This window comes from Centroberyx gerrardi, chromosome 10 (genome assembly GCF_048128805.1).
Source record: "Centroberyx gerrardi isolate f3 chromosome 10, fCenGer3.hap1.cur.20231027, whole genome shotgun sequence".
Taxonomy (NCBI): domain Eukaryota; kingdom Metazoa; phylum Chordata; class Actinopteri; order Beryciformes; family Berycidae; genus Centroberyx; species Centroberyx gerrardi.
In genome coordinates, this window is record NC_136006.1 from 21057758 (window position 1) to 21075418 (window position 17661).

The 17661-nt window shown below is 42.9% G+C and overlaps 3 protein-coding genes across 5 annotated transcripts; all 3 read left to right on the forward strand.

Annotated features, from left to right (window-relative positions):
• Window positions 1-2999: 2999 nt before the first annotated feature.
• On the forward strand, window positions 3000-4970 carry p2ry8 (P2Y receptor family member 8). The gene is made up of 2 exons (XM_071926324.2): window positions 3000-3445; window positions 3938-4970. The coding sequence occupies exons 1-2, from the start codon at window positions 3069-3071 to the stop codon at window positions 4686-4688; spliced, it is 1128 nt and encodes a 375-aa protein (XP_071782425.2). The 5' UTR covers window positions 3000-3068; the 3' UTR covers window positions 4689-4970.
• Window positions 4971-5910: 940 nt separating this feature from the next.
• On the forward strand, window positions 5911-12609 carry asmtl (acetylserotonin O-methyltransferase-like). Of its 3 annotated transcripts, none has more exons than XM_078286028.1 (15): window positions 5911-5954; window positions 6654-6773; window positions 6976-7107; window positions 7227-7274; window positions 7376-7440; window positions 7540-7604; window positions 7882-7990; window positions 8393-8741; window positions 8827-9069; window positions 9227-9389; window positions 10131-10330; window positions 10435-10567; window positions 10650-10790; window positions 10976-11098; window positions 12344-12609. In XM_078286028.1, the coding sequence occupies exons 2-15, from the start codon at window positions 6681-6683 to the stop codon at window positions 12547-12549; spliced, it is 2070 nt and encodes a 689-aa protein (XP_078142154.1). In that variant the 5' UTR covers window positions 5911-5954; window positions 6654-6680; the 3' UTR covers window positions 12550-12609. The 3 variants fall into 3 exon arrangements, with proteins under 3 accessions (XP_078142154.1, XP_071782448.1, XP_071782449.1); XM_071926347.2 differs by lacking the exon at window positions 12344-12609 and adding an exon at window positions 11576-12194; XM_071926348.2 differs by lacking the exon at window positions 12344-12609 and adding an exon at window positions 11576-12194 and having other exon boundaries at window positions 9272-9389.
• A 209-nt stretch (window positions 12610-12818) lies between these two features.
• slc25a6 (solute carrier family 25 member 6) lies at window positions 12819-16011 on the forward strand. The gene is made up of 4 exons (XM_071926342.2): window positions 12819-13178; window positions 13922-14408; window positions 14635-14775; window positions 14884-16011. Exons 1-4 carry the CDS (start codon window positions 13068-13070, stop codon window positions 15039-15041), a joined length of 897 nt encoding a protein of 298 aa, XP_071782443.1. The 5' UTR covers window positions 12819-13067; the 3' UTR covers window positions 15042-16011.
• The last annotated feature ends 1650 nt before the right edge of the window (window positions 16012-17661 follow it).

Genomic DNA, 17661 nt, shown 5'->3' on the forward strand with positions numbered 1-17661 from the left:
TAGATTTTATCACAAAGAAATATAATGTAAGTAGGATTTTATTTAAAGATTTTGGATGTAGAAACTTTAAATACTCAAAGAGAAGAAATCTTGTGCGTATTTTTGTGTGTTGAAGGCGAGCGTGCGAATGAGAGGAAATTTTGTTATTGTCAACATGTTTTATCACTTGTCCCTCATTTTTAGGTGTCTTATGACAATTTGTCCATAATCTTACTCCAAGGTGTCATACGGCACAAAGCAGAATTTTCTGTTTTTATGATCGTCACCCATGAGCCAGGAAGAACACATTCTCTACATTTCTATAAAACCATTTCCTAGGAAAAGATGCAAGAGTGCAAGAGTCTGACACCGTTAAATGAAAAATTTTAATTTTATATGCAGTTTGCACGGTTTTCTATCAATGCTATCAACTGTTTATTATGTAATGGGAAAAGCTACTCATGTTGATATAGTAACGTCTGTGTAACATGCCTTAGATTATTTTTGCACATGACCTTTCACATTTGTGTGTCATACCTCTTGTGTCATTTTGTTTTGTTTTCTTTAAGATGTGAAAAATAAAGCTATTCTACTGATATAAGAGATTAAAAATGGTATTTCAGTCTTTGTGTTAGTTCTCTGGTTCTGTAGAAGAATGACAGTTAGGGTGAGGCAGGATTCTGCAGTACTGCCCATAATATACATTTAAACAAGGCAGGTGTGAGTGATATGTAAAGTTCTGTTCCTGTGAATGTCTCTTCGCTCGAATGGGTGTGGTCCAGCCAGGCTGATTCACAAGATCCAGATAGTTTCTAACATGACATTGAGAGCAGGTTATTATCCAGGGTATCTAAAGCTTTTCTTCACTTTAGCTGGGATCACGGTGATACCTGAAGACGGGTAGTACATTGGCTTTGCTGTTTTTCAATCAAAACAGAAGTAGTGGATGATGCAACATTTGCATTAATAAAGTCTCTCTTCTGGATAATATGTTGTCAGGCAGCGAGGCACACACACTTCAATAAAGCAGAACTATCGCAGTCAACAGGAAGCAAGCACCATATGCAGACAACTCGTGCATCTCAGGAACAACAATGGGTTGAAAACCTGCTCCAATCTGCACATGTGTGTGCCGATTTGTGGGAGGGGAGGGGGGGAGAGGTATATTCACTAATACACCCTGCTCTCTCTCTCTCTCTCTCTCTCTCTCTCTCTCTCTCTCTCTTTCTCAGAAATGTCCTTGACGTTGTGTAAGAAATCTTGAACAGATTTTATTCTCTCTCTATTTCCCCCATGTCTCTCTCCGCTCTTCCAACGCTGCAGCGGCGTGACTGACTGACAGAGAAAAAATCACAGCAAAAGCTTTGACAAGTCATCATTTCCAAGTCTTTCAAAGTACAGAGCTTGAACTTTTAAATGTGACTTTTCCATACAAATTACCTACAGGTAATTTTCCATCTTTATAGGGTTATAGGAAGATAATGGTCAACAAATCTTACCACCTTTACACTGTTAAACAACATTTCAGTGTTGTATAGGCATTTCATGGACCGCATGGGCTGAAATAAGAGAACAATTCAAATAATCGTGATCAGCACTAACTCTCCATGGTGTCAGTGTGTAGAGCGGCCTCACGTCAGCCCAGCTGCCAGCAGTCTGCTCCAGGAGTGAATCTCCTGGTTGGGTGTCAGTGCAGTTGTTGGGGTGATTGCCACATGACTCACTTCCTGTCACCACTCAGCATGCTCAAGCCTCATTTCCTATAACAATATCTGTTCATCCATCCCCAACCGTCTCTCACATGCCTGCCTGCCTGCCTGCCTGCCTGCCTGCCCTCCGTCTCCTCTGCCTCTGTGTTCTTATAGGTGAGCGCTCAACTGATTTTTACTGGGAACTGCCACCTTTATGATCAATTCTCTTATACACTGATACATATTTCCAATATTAAGATGATCATGAAGTAGGCCTAAACCATTTAAGATCACAGTTCCTAAAAAACTGGTAGGTGGCAGATGAAGTAATACAACGGCAAGATTACAGCAATATTGTGGGGGGGGGGGGGGGGTTTGTTACTTTAAAGAAACGTATTTTCGTTTTCATTTCCATCATTATTATGTCATTATTTTTACACGTGTAGGAATAGCACACTTTCTGTTACATCATTTTCAGCATAGAATGTATTTTCCTCAGTGATGTTTTTGGAGTGTGTGTCTGTTGATTTAGCCTCAGTTTGGTTTGTGGTTTACTTTCCCCCACCATATGCACCACGGGCATACCAAGGAGAAAGTGTTCCTTGTCAGTGTTGAAATGCTGAGGTTATATAGAAGAGGAAGTAAAAGTTACCACTACATGGCAATAAAAGAAAATTCTTTTTGTTTTACTGCCATAATAATGCCTAAAATAATATTGACTTTAATCCCAACAATCAGTCTGTTATATTTCATAATACACTCACAATCATTTCATGCATGGGTACACAGGCTATGACGAACGAACAAGCATGGCAGTTGGTATGCCTCACCACAGATCAAGCATGCCCTTTTCCTGTGTGAAAACTCCACCTGTCACATGTGTGGGGCCTGTGTACACAACATCAGCTATAAGGCAATGGTGCCCTACACGGACTTGATACGCATCTTTCACACCTTGAGATCAATCAGCTTTGCATAGCACAAAAAAAAGAGAGAAAAAGGCGCACAGTGGCAAACATCACTTTTTGAGGCATGTACACTACCAGTCAAAAGACACACCACATTTTTCTTTATTTTTACTATTTTTCACATTTTAGAATAATAGTAAAGACAGCAAAACTATGAAATAACACAAATGGAATTATGCAGTGTCCAAAAAAAACCAAATCAATACTATCTTATATTTAAGATTCTTAAATAAGTAGCCACCCTTTGCCTTGATGGAAAGGCTTTGGAAAGAAATTCATACATAGGCATCAACTTCACTGTTTATATTTGTCTAAGAAACAGATTTCAAGCATTTAAGCATAAGCCTTTAGATTAAAATGGCTTTAAGAGAATGAAAAACATAGTACATTCAATCAGGTGTGTCCAAACGTTTGACTGGTAGTGTACATCATGCTACTGCAATCCTCACTGAAGCCTTTGTCCGTCTGTCTAAACCCTGGCACACAGGTAACGAGAGGCCACTCCCGTCCCATCATGTCGGGGGCTTCCAACAGCACCGGGCTAGACAACGCCACCCTGTCCCTGTTTGAGAACTTCAACGCCAGCGTCACCATCTCCATCATCTACATCATCGTCACTATTATCAACCTAGCGGGGAACGGCATCTCCATGTGGCTCCTCCTCTTCCGCACCTCCCCCAAGACTCCCTCCATCATCTTCATGATCAACCTGACCCTCACCGACCTGGCCCTGGGGACGGCCCTGCCCTTCCAGATCGCCTACCAGTTCCAAGGCTACGACTGGACTCTGGGACCCAGCATGTGCAGGTATTCTTTATGTATGTAGGACGCTGCCTCTTCATGGACCTGCTGATGAAGGCAAAAGACGGTGTCCTCTCCAGACATTGAAAGACCTTTGCTTTCATGCTGCATTGATTATCCTTGTTTAGTAAATTCAGGCATGCTGGTTGTGAGGACAGTGGTTGTCAACCTTTTTCCTGTCATGACCCCCTTTAAACAGAATTTCACGCCCTCCTCCTATTGTAGTTATAATAAATGTATTACCTAGCTAAGAAAGGGTGAAACTTGCATTCAGACTGAGCCATTTATTTCAACTTTTCCATATTTAGCCTGCTGCTGTTTGTGTTTACATTTACGCTCGACAGCCAGTGGTGTTTGTCAGGTAATGGATGAATACAACAGATTTCTATTTTTTTCATAAAATTGCCCCCTAGGGCCCCCACCAGTTGAGATCCTTTAACGTATGTCCGAATGTTGCTTTAGTAATGATGAAAAACTTTCTTTTCTGTTTTCCCGCAGGTTCCTGACCCTTGTTTTCTTCTCCAACATGTACTGCTCCATCCTGACCATGACGGCCATCGGCGTCGACCGCTACCTGGGCATCGTCAGGCCCATGCTGTTCAGACAGACCAGGGAGAGGAAGTCCATCGCCGTCATCGGCTGCCTCTTCATGTGGGGCTTGGTCCTGGCCGTTCTGTACCCGATGATGACCACAGACCTGACCTTCTACATTCCCGAGCTGGGAATCACCACCTGTTTTGACGTGCTGAAGAGGGACATGCTCCCGTCCACAGCGGCCTGGGCGACCTTCCTCTTCACCCTGTCGTTCGTCCTCTTCCTCTTCCCTTTCTGCGTCACCACGTTCTGCTACATCAGTGTCATACGCAAGCTGGCCAGAGACTCCAAGACGGCCCAGAAGGACAAAGCTATACGTCTGGCCGTCATTGTTCTCCTGGTCTTCACCGTCTGCTTTGCTCCCAGCAACATCCTCCTCTTGGCCCACACTGTGCAACGGCTCTTCTATAAAAAGTCTCTCTATATGGCCTACAAGCTGTCTCTCTCTTTCAGCTGCCTGAACAGCTGCCTCGATCCGTTCATCTACTACTTTGCTTCCAAAGATTTCCGACAAAAGCTGAGGCAGATGCTGAGGCTGAGGAGCCTGAGCAGTGTGGACGCCACGAAGGTGGAGCGTAAAGAGAGCCTCTACTCAGCACATTACACTTCCAATGGGCAAGAGGGACAGCACAGCAAGGTCTTTGATCCCCTGTGACAGCACACTGTAGAGGAGTGAGAGAGAGAAAGAGAGAGAGAGAGCGACAGACAGAGAGAGAGAGAGAGAGAGAGAGAGAGAGAGAGAGAGAGAGAGACAATACAGCAACCCAGATCCTCTGTCCAGGCACTGACTCTCTCTCTCTCTCACACACACACACACACACACACACACACACACACACACACACCTAGACACACGCCTAGACTAGACTGGTATTTATCTTGATGTTTTGGCAAAATGTCTGTGAACTTGCATGCCAATAAAGCAAATTGAATTGAATTGAATTGAGAGAGAGAGAGAGAGAGAGAGAGAGAGAGAGAGAGAGAGAGAGAGAGAGAGAGAGAGAGAGAGAGAGAGAGCATGACAGCATGACAGCATGACAGCATTCTTTATTGGGTCAAATGTCAAGATAATTTCACTTCAGTTTTTTGTACCCCACAGAACAAGTGAGCAAACCTGGCAACTTCAGGGTGTCTTTCCCAAGTACTCTTTACGCCTGTGATATTTATTTCTTGAGAAAAGACTGGAAAAAAATAAATATCCGATATGTATGTGTATATTTATATATATAAGCTTCCTAACAGCTCCGTTATAAATGTAGCAAACTGTAGCCTAAATAGACTGTGAATATATATCTGTGAAGTATATTTCATGAGGCTGCTCAATCTGTGACTCAGCTATTCCACTGACTGACTGAACATAACTGACCTTTTAACTTTTGTAACGTGGTTCCCTTTATATTCTTCTTCTACTTTTTGTCACAAAAATAATAATAATAATAACAATAATAATGCAGAAAAGTGTCTGTTTGTGTCTGTTCAGTACTGTGTGGACATAATCTGTGTAATTTTCACTTGTGGATCTGACCTTTTAAACCCTTTTAACTTGCTTCCCTGTGTAGTCTTCCTCTTCTTTTTCTTCTTCTTTTTCTGCTAAACCCCCCCCCCCAAAAAAAAATAATGATAACAATAATAACAATAGGAGTAATAATAATAACAATAATAACATTAATGTTGTTATTCTAATTATTTGATCTTTGTGTTCAATTCTGCTGTGTGAATATAGTCTGTGTTTAGCTGTGTAAATTTTCACTTGTGCACAACTGAGCTCTCTAGTCTATTCTATTCTATTCTATTCTAATTCTAAACCGAAGTGTGCGATTGGTGGATCCTCTTCCTGTATAATTACGTCATCGCGTATGCGCGGTCACGTCGGTCGTAGCAAACCGAAATCAACGATCATTCAGTTCCTTGACTTGTGCAGGTAAGCGGTAACTTTCTACTTTTAACAAATAGAAATAGTTTGCAATGCTACGACATTTACGGCTGATTTTAAAGTCACCTAATGCATGTTAGGTGCACTCCCTACGCTGTGTGAACCAGCGGACCGACGTTGCTAAGCTTTGTTGAACTCTTTACAGTGAAAGTAGTCGACAGCTGATCTGTAACGTTACAAGCTGTGCTCAGGTGTTCTCTAAACACAAAACAAAACATAAATGCACAAAAACCAACAAAGCTAATTGATATCAGAATGTTTTTTTAGGCAGGTTAGCATAGTCGTGAGCTATACATGTTTTATTGTAAGTGAATGCCTGACAGTTGTGTGAAACATATTACACTGTCACATTTAGTTTAATAAAGCTGTGTTTGTACATTTCCAGGAAAACCCCATACGTAAGACATAGTACATAACTAGGCAAAGCAGAGGCGTTTGACCCCATTATTTACATGCATTCTTTGACGCACAAGTTACAACATATCATTACAGTGTGTGGGAATTTGCCTACAGTACATACTGCAGCTCATTGTCTTCCTTCACATGCATTATTGTATCACATGTGGGAAATGTGGGCCTGTCCTCAATGCATAACCAAACAGCTGTAGGCGCCTGATTCCATATTGCTGAGTCTTGCACACAAACTAGGGCACATTTTCAATGTTTAACTCTGTTGAACACCTAAAGGGCAGCGAGGAGAGAGAGACGGCCACCATGGTGCTCAACCCTGTGATTTCCAAGCTCACCGGCAAGCTGGTGGTGCTGGCCAGCGCTTCTCCTAGGAGGCTGGAGATCCTCACCAATGTGGTAAGAGTCTCCCTGGTTAAATTCATCTTGACAATCAACAGTTTTGAATCCACAAAAAAAGTGAAAATGCCCAAATACAGGTGGGCAGGCTAGAAAGTTGAGAAAATGTTGTCATGGCTCATAAATTGTCTTGTCGGATGACAGTGATGTCAATGATAATGATAATAAATATTCTCTTGTCTTATCATCTCGTATGTGTCAGGGCTTACGGTTTGAGGTGGTGCCGTCCTGGTTCAAAGAAACCCTCGATAAGAGAGTTTTCAAAGCACCCTATGAGTATGCTGTTGAGACAGCCAGGCAGAAGGCTCTGGAGGTGGCCAAGAGGATGCCCTTTGTGAGTGGAACTGTAAACAATCCAGCTATAAGACTGTATGGCCACTTTTTCTTTGACAATATAAGCTTTTATTGTAGAATAAATGACAAATAAACATATTTTTTCTTGATTTTCTTTAGAAACACCTGAAGACTCCAGACATTGTAATTGGAGCAGACACTATTGTGGTAAGAGGGAAGAAAACATAAGAGCATTTTATCTGCTTACAGTGTGCATTACTTATGTTATTTCAACTTGCTCTGACCATTGTATTGTTTCATGTTCTCAGACTGTAGATGGCTTGATTCTGGAGAAGCCAGTGGACAAGCACGATGCTTACCGGATGCTGTCAAGGTTAGTATCATTTACATAATCTGAGTTTGCATCAGAGACAGAAAACAGGCAGAACCTGGTATAGAATATGTCTGTTCTATCTTTCTTTCCTTTTTGCAGGTTGAGTGGTAAAGAGCACAGTGTTTTCACTGGAGTAGCTATTGTCCTCTGCCACAAGAAAGAAAGTAAGTCTAAAATAAATAATGATGATGTTTGCTGTAGGGATTTCATGGAGCAAATTTCCTGGAACAAATTAAGCCCGCTGAGGTCATTCCTCATTGTCTAGACTGAGGTGCAGAAGAACGCTTCTGAGATAAACTATAATGCAGGATTTTCACACCAATTTCCTAAATGTGTGTGGGAGGGTTTTACTGGGGATAAACCCTGTTCAAATCTAGTAGTCTGCTTCCAGCCCATGAACACATTTCATTTCTAGTCTTAGACTGATCCTCTTCCCTCCAGGTGAAGAGATTGATTACCAGATGATCGACTTCTACGAAGAAACAAAGGTGAAGTTTGCTGATCTGTCAGAAGATATGCTCTGGGAGTACATCAATAGCGGTGAACCCATGTGAGTAATACTTACTCGAGTGCGCGTGTGTGGAATAGCTATTGATTTCTCTTGGTGTAGTAACCTCACCCAGCATCCGATCAATGGGGGCCACTTCACTGAATTTAAACTTTATGAACCTGCTGCCTTGTGGACTTTGAGTTCACCATTTTGTCCCAGCCTTGTTTGCATTGTTCTGTTTGGCAGTGGTCTGAAATCGCTGATTTCAGCAAGAAATAAATGATTGACCTAGTGCGGTGAAAATGTATTGGCGCTATAAGTGCATGCGTTATATGTTCTGACTTTATGGAGCCTAGCATTTACACATATTACCCCTTTGTGTGTGTGTGTGTGTGCATGTTTGTGTTAATGTGAGTGTGTGCGGCTGTATAAGTCACGTGTGTGTGTGCCTCTGTGTCTCAGGGACAAAGCTGGCGGCTATGGCATTCAGGCTCTGGGCGGCATGCTGGTAGAGTACGTCCATGGAGACTTCCTCAATGTGGTGGGTTTCCCCCTCAACCACTTCTGCAAGCAACTGGACCTCATTTACAACCACCATCCCACCTCCTTGGACCTGGAAAGTGCCTCTGCCAGCCTGAGCCACAGCAGCACTCAGACCACCCCGACACTCGCTAACCCCCCGGCCAGCCCAGCGGCCCAACCCAGCCACAGTCCCAGCTCTTCAGGCAAACACAGCTCCCCACCCAGCCCCACACCCACCAGCCAAGCACACCACACCCAAAGCAGCCCGTCAGCCAGTCCGGCCCATAAGGTTCGTTTTCACTTGTACTTTTTTTAGCACAGTGAGCAACATCTACCACCTATTTGCCTTAATAACAAACAATCTCTCGATGTAGGTGAAAAGGAAGGGCAGTGAAAGTGGAGTGAGTGAGAGTTCCTGGACGTTGGTCAACAGCCTGTCAAAGCAGTCAGACGGTAGAGAGGCAGGGCTTAAAGACGCTGACCGCACAACATTAACTCCGGTGACCAGCAGAGGGCCCTCGATTGAGCTGAACTTGATGGAGCATGAGGACAGTGAAGATAACAAAGAGGGCTTGCAGCGAATGATTGAACTGATGGACGGATTCAAAGCCTCGAAGGTATTCTATGGATAAACTGTGTGTGTTGATATTGTTATATGATAAAAAAAACATGTCATTATAGCAGCACGAGAGTGAGTAAAAGTCACAATTTCACACCTCACATAAAATTGTACCCGTGCCTCAGTGACCATTCTGCCTCTCGTAACTGTTCCAGGCGTTGTTTACAGCATCCAAGATGCGTGTGTTCGACCTGCTGCAGAGCCGGCCGGGGCTGGATGCTGCACAGATGGCCCAGGAGATCAAAGCCTCTGTGAAGGGGACTGAATGCCTGCTGGAGGCCTGTGTGTCTCTGGGACTGCTGGAGAGCCAGGAGAGATGTTAGTCCGCACTGAGCAAATCTGTCTCTTAATTACATCACTGTGTCTGCATCTTAATATTATCAGCTGAGGGCAGCTATTTTGATGAATACATGATTATTACTCCTTAATACCTTTTTTTATAAACAGATTGCAGTTAAACCTAAAATATCCTACTCAGGTAGAAGTACTGTTACGTTGCTGATATTTTGCTTAAGTAGAAGTAAAACTACTGGTGTAAAAATCTACTTAAGTAAATGTAAAAAGTAGCTCATTTAGAATGTCCTCAGAATAAAAGTTAGAGTTACTTTTTTCGTAAAGAGAACATTGATAGATGTGATCTTTCCCATGCAGTTCTAAAAGAATGAGAGGACCAAGTTCAAACTAGATTCTTTTATTTAGACATTTTGGAAATTACAAAAAATGTGCAAACAAAAGTAAAGCCAGATTGCTCTTCTCTTCTTTGCTGACTGACTGTAAAAAAAAAATTGTGGAGGCCTTTGCAGTGAACAATTTCCGATGGTCCGGTTTCTGATGCTGATGGAGAGCCACAACATTTGTACTCTAATGGATGTGATTTAAAACATAGTGAAGCACAGTACTTCAGTGAAAATGTACTTAAGTAAAAGTTAAATTACTGACTTTAAAAAATACTCAAAAAAGTACAAGTACACAGCTACACAGATGCAATGACGTGAGTAAATGTAATCAGTTACTTCCACCCTTGACTGTGAGTTGACTTCTCTTGCTGTCTCCACTCAGCATACCAGAAGCCGGTGTATGACAACTCAGACCTGGCCAGGCGGTTTTTGCTGTCAGACGCTCCTTGGTCGCTGCAGGGCTACATCGAGCACTGCAACGAGCTGGTGTGGCCCCTCTTCTCCCACCTGGAGAGCGCTGTGAGGGAGGGAACCAACCAGCACCAGAAGGCCTTCGGCAAGAAATCGAACGATCTGTTTCAGGTGATTGTCTCCAAGTTCACAGTCGGATGTATAAGAGGTGGATGAAGTAAAGCCAGTGCTAATTCTTTTCCACCTCTGTGTATTGTGTTGCTCTCTCTCTGTAGGATGCGTACTACAACAGGCATGAAGTCAAACTGAGATTCATGAATGCCATGCACAGCATCGCCAAAGCTACAGGAAGAGCCGTGGCAACAGCCTTTGACCTCTCCAGTTTTAAAACGGCTTGTGACCTCGGAGGTAGGGAGACAGTCTAAATGACTGAACACCCTGAAACAGTAAGCTCTTCTTCTACATCTAATATTTTTGTTTTTTTTCCCAGGATGCACTGGTGCCATGGCCTATGAGTTTGCCAAAGCCCACCCTGGGTTATCGGTGACGGTGTTTGACTTGCCAGGCGTTGTGGAGATGAGCGGTCATTTCCGCCCACTGGTCATAGACAACAGGGTGTCGTTTGTAGCAGGTCAGTCTGAGTGTCGGCACCAAATCACCTTTTTGTCAGTGTGTGTAAAATGACACCAAGCTAACTAGTTTATAGCTTAACTAGCTTATTTTTCTGTTGGACCTTGATGCTATGTGAAAATGACTGTAAATGTACACTCTTCCCTGTGGTCATACCTCATGGTATTGTCTTCACTGTATGAACAGGAGACTTCTTCAAAGACAAGCTGCCCAAAGCAGACTTGTACATCCTGGCAAGAATTCTCCATGACTGGTCTGATGAGAAAGTGCATACCTTGCTGAGTAAAATTTCAGATGCGTGCGCACCAGGTAAAATTCACAAACCTATTTCAGTGTTTGAATATTTTTGCCCTGATATATTTTGACTGATTAACGAATGCTAAAACAACATTGAAGGTTATTCACTGATACGTGGTGAGGATGCTGCAGCCCAGTGGTTCTCAATCATTTGCTATTGAGGCCCAAGAGTCTGCAGGTTTTCATTCGAACCAAACACTACTGCAGATGATTTCACTGATCAGTTCCTCCTCTCTGGTTGACGGACACTGCAGCTTATCGTCATTGGTGTTCACTGATTTTAAAGCCTGTTTACAAGCTGAAAACTGCATTATTGCGAGATGTAAATGAAAATCTTGATGCTAGTTTTGTTTCTGCCTGGTTCTACTTGTGCATCTTTCTTTCGCTAAAGCAAAGAGATGCAAGGAGATAGCAGGTACAATACCACTACTATCTTACTATAAGAATGTATTTCTGCATGCATCCCATGCACTTGCACCACGCTGCCAGGATGCGGACTCCTGGTGAGTGAGATCTTCCTGGACGAAGACAGACGGGGCCCGAGTCGCGGGCTGCTCCAGGCCCTCAGCATGAGCGAGGGGAAGCAGAGGAGCGCCACAGAATACAGCCTCCTGCTGAAGAGCCACGGCTTCACAACAGCTCACGTCAGACACACAGATAACCTCCTGGATAGCGTGCTCTGCATGAAAGAGTGACCCAGAAAACAGCCAACAACAGGATATAGAAGATCTTCTGATATATATCATAGACTAAGATTAGGACTGTTGATGATATGATGACGAGAGTGTAAAGCTGCCTCACTGAACCACATCAAAGGTGTCTTTTAACATTTACTATTAGCATTTACTATTAACGATTTGAGCTGACCGCTTCTTGTCATAGACAGTGCTACTGTCAGTGGTTACACAAATGCGATGGACATTCATGACTTACTAAACACTAATGCACCATTTCACTTGAACTAAGTATTGTACGAACCTGCTCAATGTTGTTGACTTGACTGTTGACTTCAGCACTACCTCTTCTGCTGATTGACAATGTACTAATAGATACAGGACAAATGTAAATGTATTTTGTGTGTCTCAAATGTAGATATACATATTCCTATCCACTGAAATAAATTCTGCTGTTGTGTACATTTTTGAATGTGTTGTTATGGGGTGCATCACAAAATTCAGTGTTATTTTGTATGTTTTAAGATTAGCCATTGTATCATATACACTCTGCTGAAGGAAATCCTCTTGTTTTGGGCCCCAGGCTGTGCGGTGCTAATAGCTGAGACCATGTTGGATGGATCGACCCCCTACCCTGCTCTGCAGTCTCTTAATATGCTGGCCCAGACTGAGGGAATGGAAAGGACAGAGAGCCAGTATACAAACCTGCTGAGCAAACATGGCTTTGGGGACATACGTGTGGTTCACACTCAGAACTTTCTGGATGCTGTTATTGGCATTAAAATGTAGCGTGTACGATTATGATAAATGTTTCTCTTGGGGTTTTAAAAAAAAATAAAAAAATTATAGTTTGTGGAAGATTACATGACAGAATGCTCATTCAAACGCGATTCTTGAAGTTTGTTTGGGTTGGGTTTTTTTTTTTTTCACATTAATTTAATTATTGCAGACAGCCTGTACTGTGTTCATTTTTGGTCATAAGGAAAAATGTGTAGTTGATTGCAAATCTAGAAAGGCCTGTAATGTTTTACGATTCCTTCTTTCATTCAATACAACTTGTTTGTCTCCGTGTTTGTTCAAAACTTTTAATGCCGCATAACGTGTCAATGTGATGGGACTGCTAACGCTGGTGGATGCTCCCACGTCCGTTTCCTGTATCCTCTCGCGATATTCTACAAGGACTTCTTGTTCTCCCATTTTGTAAATTCACGGATGCTGAACTTGTGATACCCAAACGCCCGAAACTCATCCGCTGAGTTCCTGCTGCTTCAGCTTCTCCAAACCGACATTCAGACACACCAGCAGTCATGGCAGACGCGGCTGTCTCATTCGCAAAGGACTTTCTGGCAGGAGGAGTTGCGGCGGCTATCTCTAAAACTGCAGTGGCACCGATTGAGCGAGTGAAGCTGCTTCTTCAGGTAAATTGCGTATCATGGGTTGGTTGAGCATGGTAATGTAAAGCTCGGTGAAAATGTCCTCCACGTGTGATTGCCACATTATTCCACCATTGCAAGTGACCATAATACAAAAAACAAATGGTCGGCAGCGGTAGCCTGGCATCTTTTGCCGTTATCCTTGGGAGCCATATTTAAGACCTCTGCTCCATTGCAGCTGCGTCCTGCAGCGACGAAGCGCGCCCAGCTTTTAATGCCACTGCATGCAGAAGACCAACTACTTACATATTTACTCGACCGCAGTAAATGCAATGTTTGGCGTTTCTATGGTGTCAAAATAATGTAACACCTGCCCAAATTGGTCATAGGCGATCCTGCGAGATATGCAGCCACATCCGCTCACCCTGCTTGTGGTGCAGTAGCAACTGCAGTGTCATACTGATCTACTGTATATGCTGATGTGGTTTAGTTTATATCATGAGGCTAGTGCGTTATGTAGCGAAAGTATTGTAGGCTATTTGATAAAGCTTGCCTGTTTTTGTCGACTTAAGTGCCACATGTAGCATCTTGGCCTAGTTTTCACAGAGGAACCTTACTTTGACTTTGAGTATATTGACACTCAGCCTATTGATACTTAAAGGTGAAATGATCTTGGTAGAATCAGATTTCAGCTAAACCTGTGCTGTTCTTATTTTTGTAATACAGATATGAATAAATCTGTCTGTGGTACCTGAAGTGCACCTCTCTCTCTTCCCTTTCCCCATCAGGTCCAGCATGCCAGCAAACAGATCAGTGCTGACAAGCAGTACAAGGGCATTATGGACTGCATTGTGCGCATCCCCAAAGAGCAAGGCTTCGCCTCCTTTTGGCGTGGAAATCTGGCCAATGTCATCCGCTACTTCCCCACCCAGGCCCTCAACTTTGCTTTCAAGGACAAGTACAAGAAGATCTTCTTAGGAGGAGTGGACAAGCACACCCAGTTCTGGCGCTACTTCGCCGGTAACCTGGCTTCCGGTGGCGCCGCCGGAGCCACCTCCCTCTGCTTTGTCTACCCGCTGGATTTCGCCCGTACCCGCTTGGCGGCCGATGTGGGCAAAGCGGGAGCCACCAGGGAGTTCTCGGGGCTTGCAGACTGCCTGAAGCAGATTTCCAGGTCAGACGGGATCCGAGGCCTGTACCAGGGCTTCGGTGTCTCTGTACAGGGGATCATCATCTACAGGGCTGCCTACTTTGGCATCTATGATACAGCTAAAGGTAGAAAACCAATCAGATCTCTGACTTAGAAACACAAGCAGACCTCCATGCATCGTGAACGTAACAAATGATGGCTCTTCTTATCGTGTTTTTACATATGCATAACTAAACTCATGTGTCACAGGTTGAGATTTTGTATGTGATTAGTATATTTGAAGCTTTTTGGCACCCGTAATAGACCGGTTTTGTATTCCACCCATGCTGTCTGGGGTTGTTTGGTGTGTAGGTATGCTTCCTGATCCCAAAAACACTCACATCATGGTCAGCTGGATGATCGCCCAATCGGTGACGGCCGTGGCTGGAGTAGTGTCCTACCCCTTCGACACTGTGAGGCGTCGCATGATGATGCAGTCCGGACGCAAAGGAGGTAAGATCGTTAAAAAGAAACTTGTGATAACTTGCCTAAAAAGCGTGTCTGTACTGTATCATTTGTTAAGTAGGTTTTTCACATTGACATTTTCGTGTGTCTCCCCAGCGGACATCATGTACTCTTCCACCTTGGACTGCTGGAGGAAGATCGCCCGCGACGAGGGAAGCAAGGCCTTCTTCAAGGGGGCCCTGTCAAACGTGCTGCGAGGCATGGGCGGAGCCTTTGTCCTGGTCTTGTATGACGAGTTCAAGAAATATGTCTAAGTTGAACCGTGCCCTCCCGCCCCAACAAACTGGCAGGAACTTTGACTTAGTAGTATAGGTGTTACCACTGGTGTTATTTAAGCTTTAACCGCTTCCTTTTCCTCTCAAAGCAGTTCTGCCTGGGGTTTATATCACAGGATAGTGAACCGCTGATTAAAACAGACAAATCCATCAAACCATCCACTGTTCAAACACAGTGTATATTATTGTTCCATTTGGTCTGTTCCACCATGATTGTCCTTTTTTTTTTGCACAGAATGATCAAAATCGAACTTATTTTCTTCTCACCTTAATCTCTCCCAAGTGAAGTTGTGAGGAGAGTAGTTTCCTTGTCACTGTATTGCTCTTCACCTCTTAAGTGATATGTGATATTCCAGGAATGTTCCCCAAATATTTATTTTGCAGTTCAAAGAGTTACACAGCTATTTGCTTTCTTGCTATGTCAGAAAACCTCCTCAAGATGGCATCACAAAATTGCATGCCTCTCTGGATAATTTGGAGAGGCACGCAGAGTTCCCTATTTTGTTACACTATCCAGTGCTTGCCAATGACAGCTAGATGGGTGTGCTATAGTAATCATTTGACAATAAAATGGCCGTGTGTTATCAGAATTAAGGTTTATGTTGCCAAGTTTGGGATTGAAGTTGTGCTAAATCCATATGGTTGGGTTACATAGTCTCTTAATACATGGAAGTGTATGACAGCAGCCCTTAATTCCTTACAGATATACCTCTTGTCAGTCAGCTTTGAGGCAGTGGGTAACAGCCAAGCAGCTGATGGGGATCTGGGAATATCTCTGGCCAGAATAAATAGCTCTTATTCCTTGTGACACTGAAAGTGTATCTGGATTACTCTTCATTTTGGATCCCTCTCTAAGTATTTTCCTAGAAGGGTAATAAGGGTGGTCATATTATTCATGGCTATTTTCTTGTCAGTCTGGGCTCCAGCTCTTTGTGACATCTAGCTGATTTCCATTACTCAGACATTAGTTCTTACAATGGGGAGAGACAGAGGGAGGGTGGGTTGAAGTTCAAATATGGCACTGTGTGTATAGCACATAAGGTTTGTTGTAATGTGAACACACATACTGAATGCATCGAGAGGCCATATCTTTGCAATAGTTTGGTCCTACACTGACTGAAAAGTGTGAATGCCTGTATTGATTCAATAAAACTCAATACCTCATACACATGGCATTACTGATCAGTTCTTTTTAAAGAGAACAAAGTGACACCAAGTGGTTGCATTGATTAAGGTATAGGGACATTTCAGGCTCATGGAGTACAGATGAGCATCAAAAATGAAATAGCAGAATTAGTGTGTCTTTAAAACATGATGAAGCATTTTCATCAAAGGATTTGCGTATCCATTCTCCTCTACTGTCCCAGCTGCACTCGCTCACCCTTGAACGCCTTGGGTTCTGTGTACGAGCATCAATAGCAAAGACTCTGCGAGGCTTTGTAATGAAAACCATTCAAGTCAATCAAGTTTACCAGAGACCAAAGGCCAGTGTAATTTGGGAAAATTGCTGAAACTCCAAAGTAATCTTCTGTAATGTGATCTTGCCTATTGAACACTGGCTGTACTGTACGTGTCGGATAAGAGCTCAGTCATTTTCTTCAAATGCAGTCTTGACAAGCAGCATGGATATCCACCTGCAAGTAATCATCATTCTAGTGTTAAGTGCTTTGATATTAAAATGACTGATTTAAGACCATTTGCTGCTCGTAGATAGCAAGAGATTTGAAACCACTTCCATATGTTGATATCAAGGATAAGCTGAGTTTGAACTGAATGGACTGTGTTCTCTGTTTACTGTTATATAACAGCCAGTAAAAACACATCCTCATACTTAAGTCATGACTTAAGGTTTTCAGTTTTGAAGCGGGTAAGCAGACTATCAGTTTAGCAGGAATGGTGTAATCAAAACCCAGTTCAATGTTAATGAGTATGATGATTGATTTATGATGAATGATTTAGAGGATTTGGGTGAGTGTGTGCAGTACCTTTTAGTTGTGTAATGTAAACTCCTGTCAATGAAAATTCATGCACCTTATAGTGTAACCACTTGGGGGCAATATTGGCTAAAGAAAACCATTACACACAATGATTTCAGCAAGTTTATTGTTTTGGGGTCCTTGACACTTTCATCAAAGTGATACCAGAGGACAAGCAATTGATTGCTGAGATGATATATGACATTTTCGCAAATATCCATGTCAAAATTTTACGTGATTTTAGTTGGAAAATAAATGTTATCGCTGTTAAGACTGAAAGCGTTTGTGTGACTTTAGAAAAGATACACAGAATCCAAATGGTTGCATACAGAATAACAAACAGATTCTATAATCAGTTAGTTTCTGAATTGCCTCTCACAACTGAACCCTCGGTTGGGCGTCTATTTCAAAGAACATGCTTGTTTATCAAAGTCCTCCACTGTCAACAAACAGAATAAACCCGATGATGGCTGGCTCCTCAACCCACATCTGATTTCAGCAAATGTGCAATTGTTCAAAGTGAGTTGTGCTTCATTGATTTGTTTCAAGGCAGAGGAAAAATAACCTCGGGGCTTCTACCAGTTAGAAATAACAATGGAGTCCTTCACTGCCGTTTGTAGCTT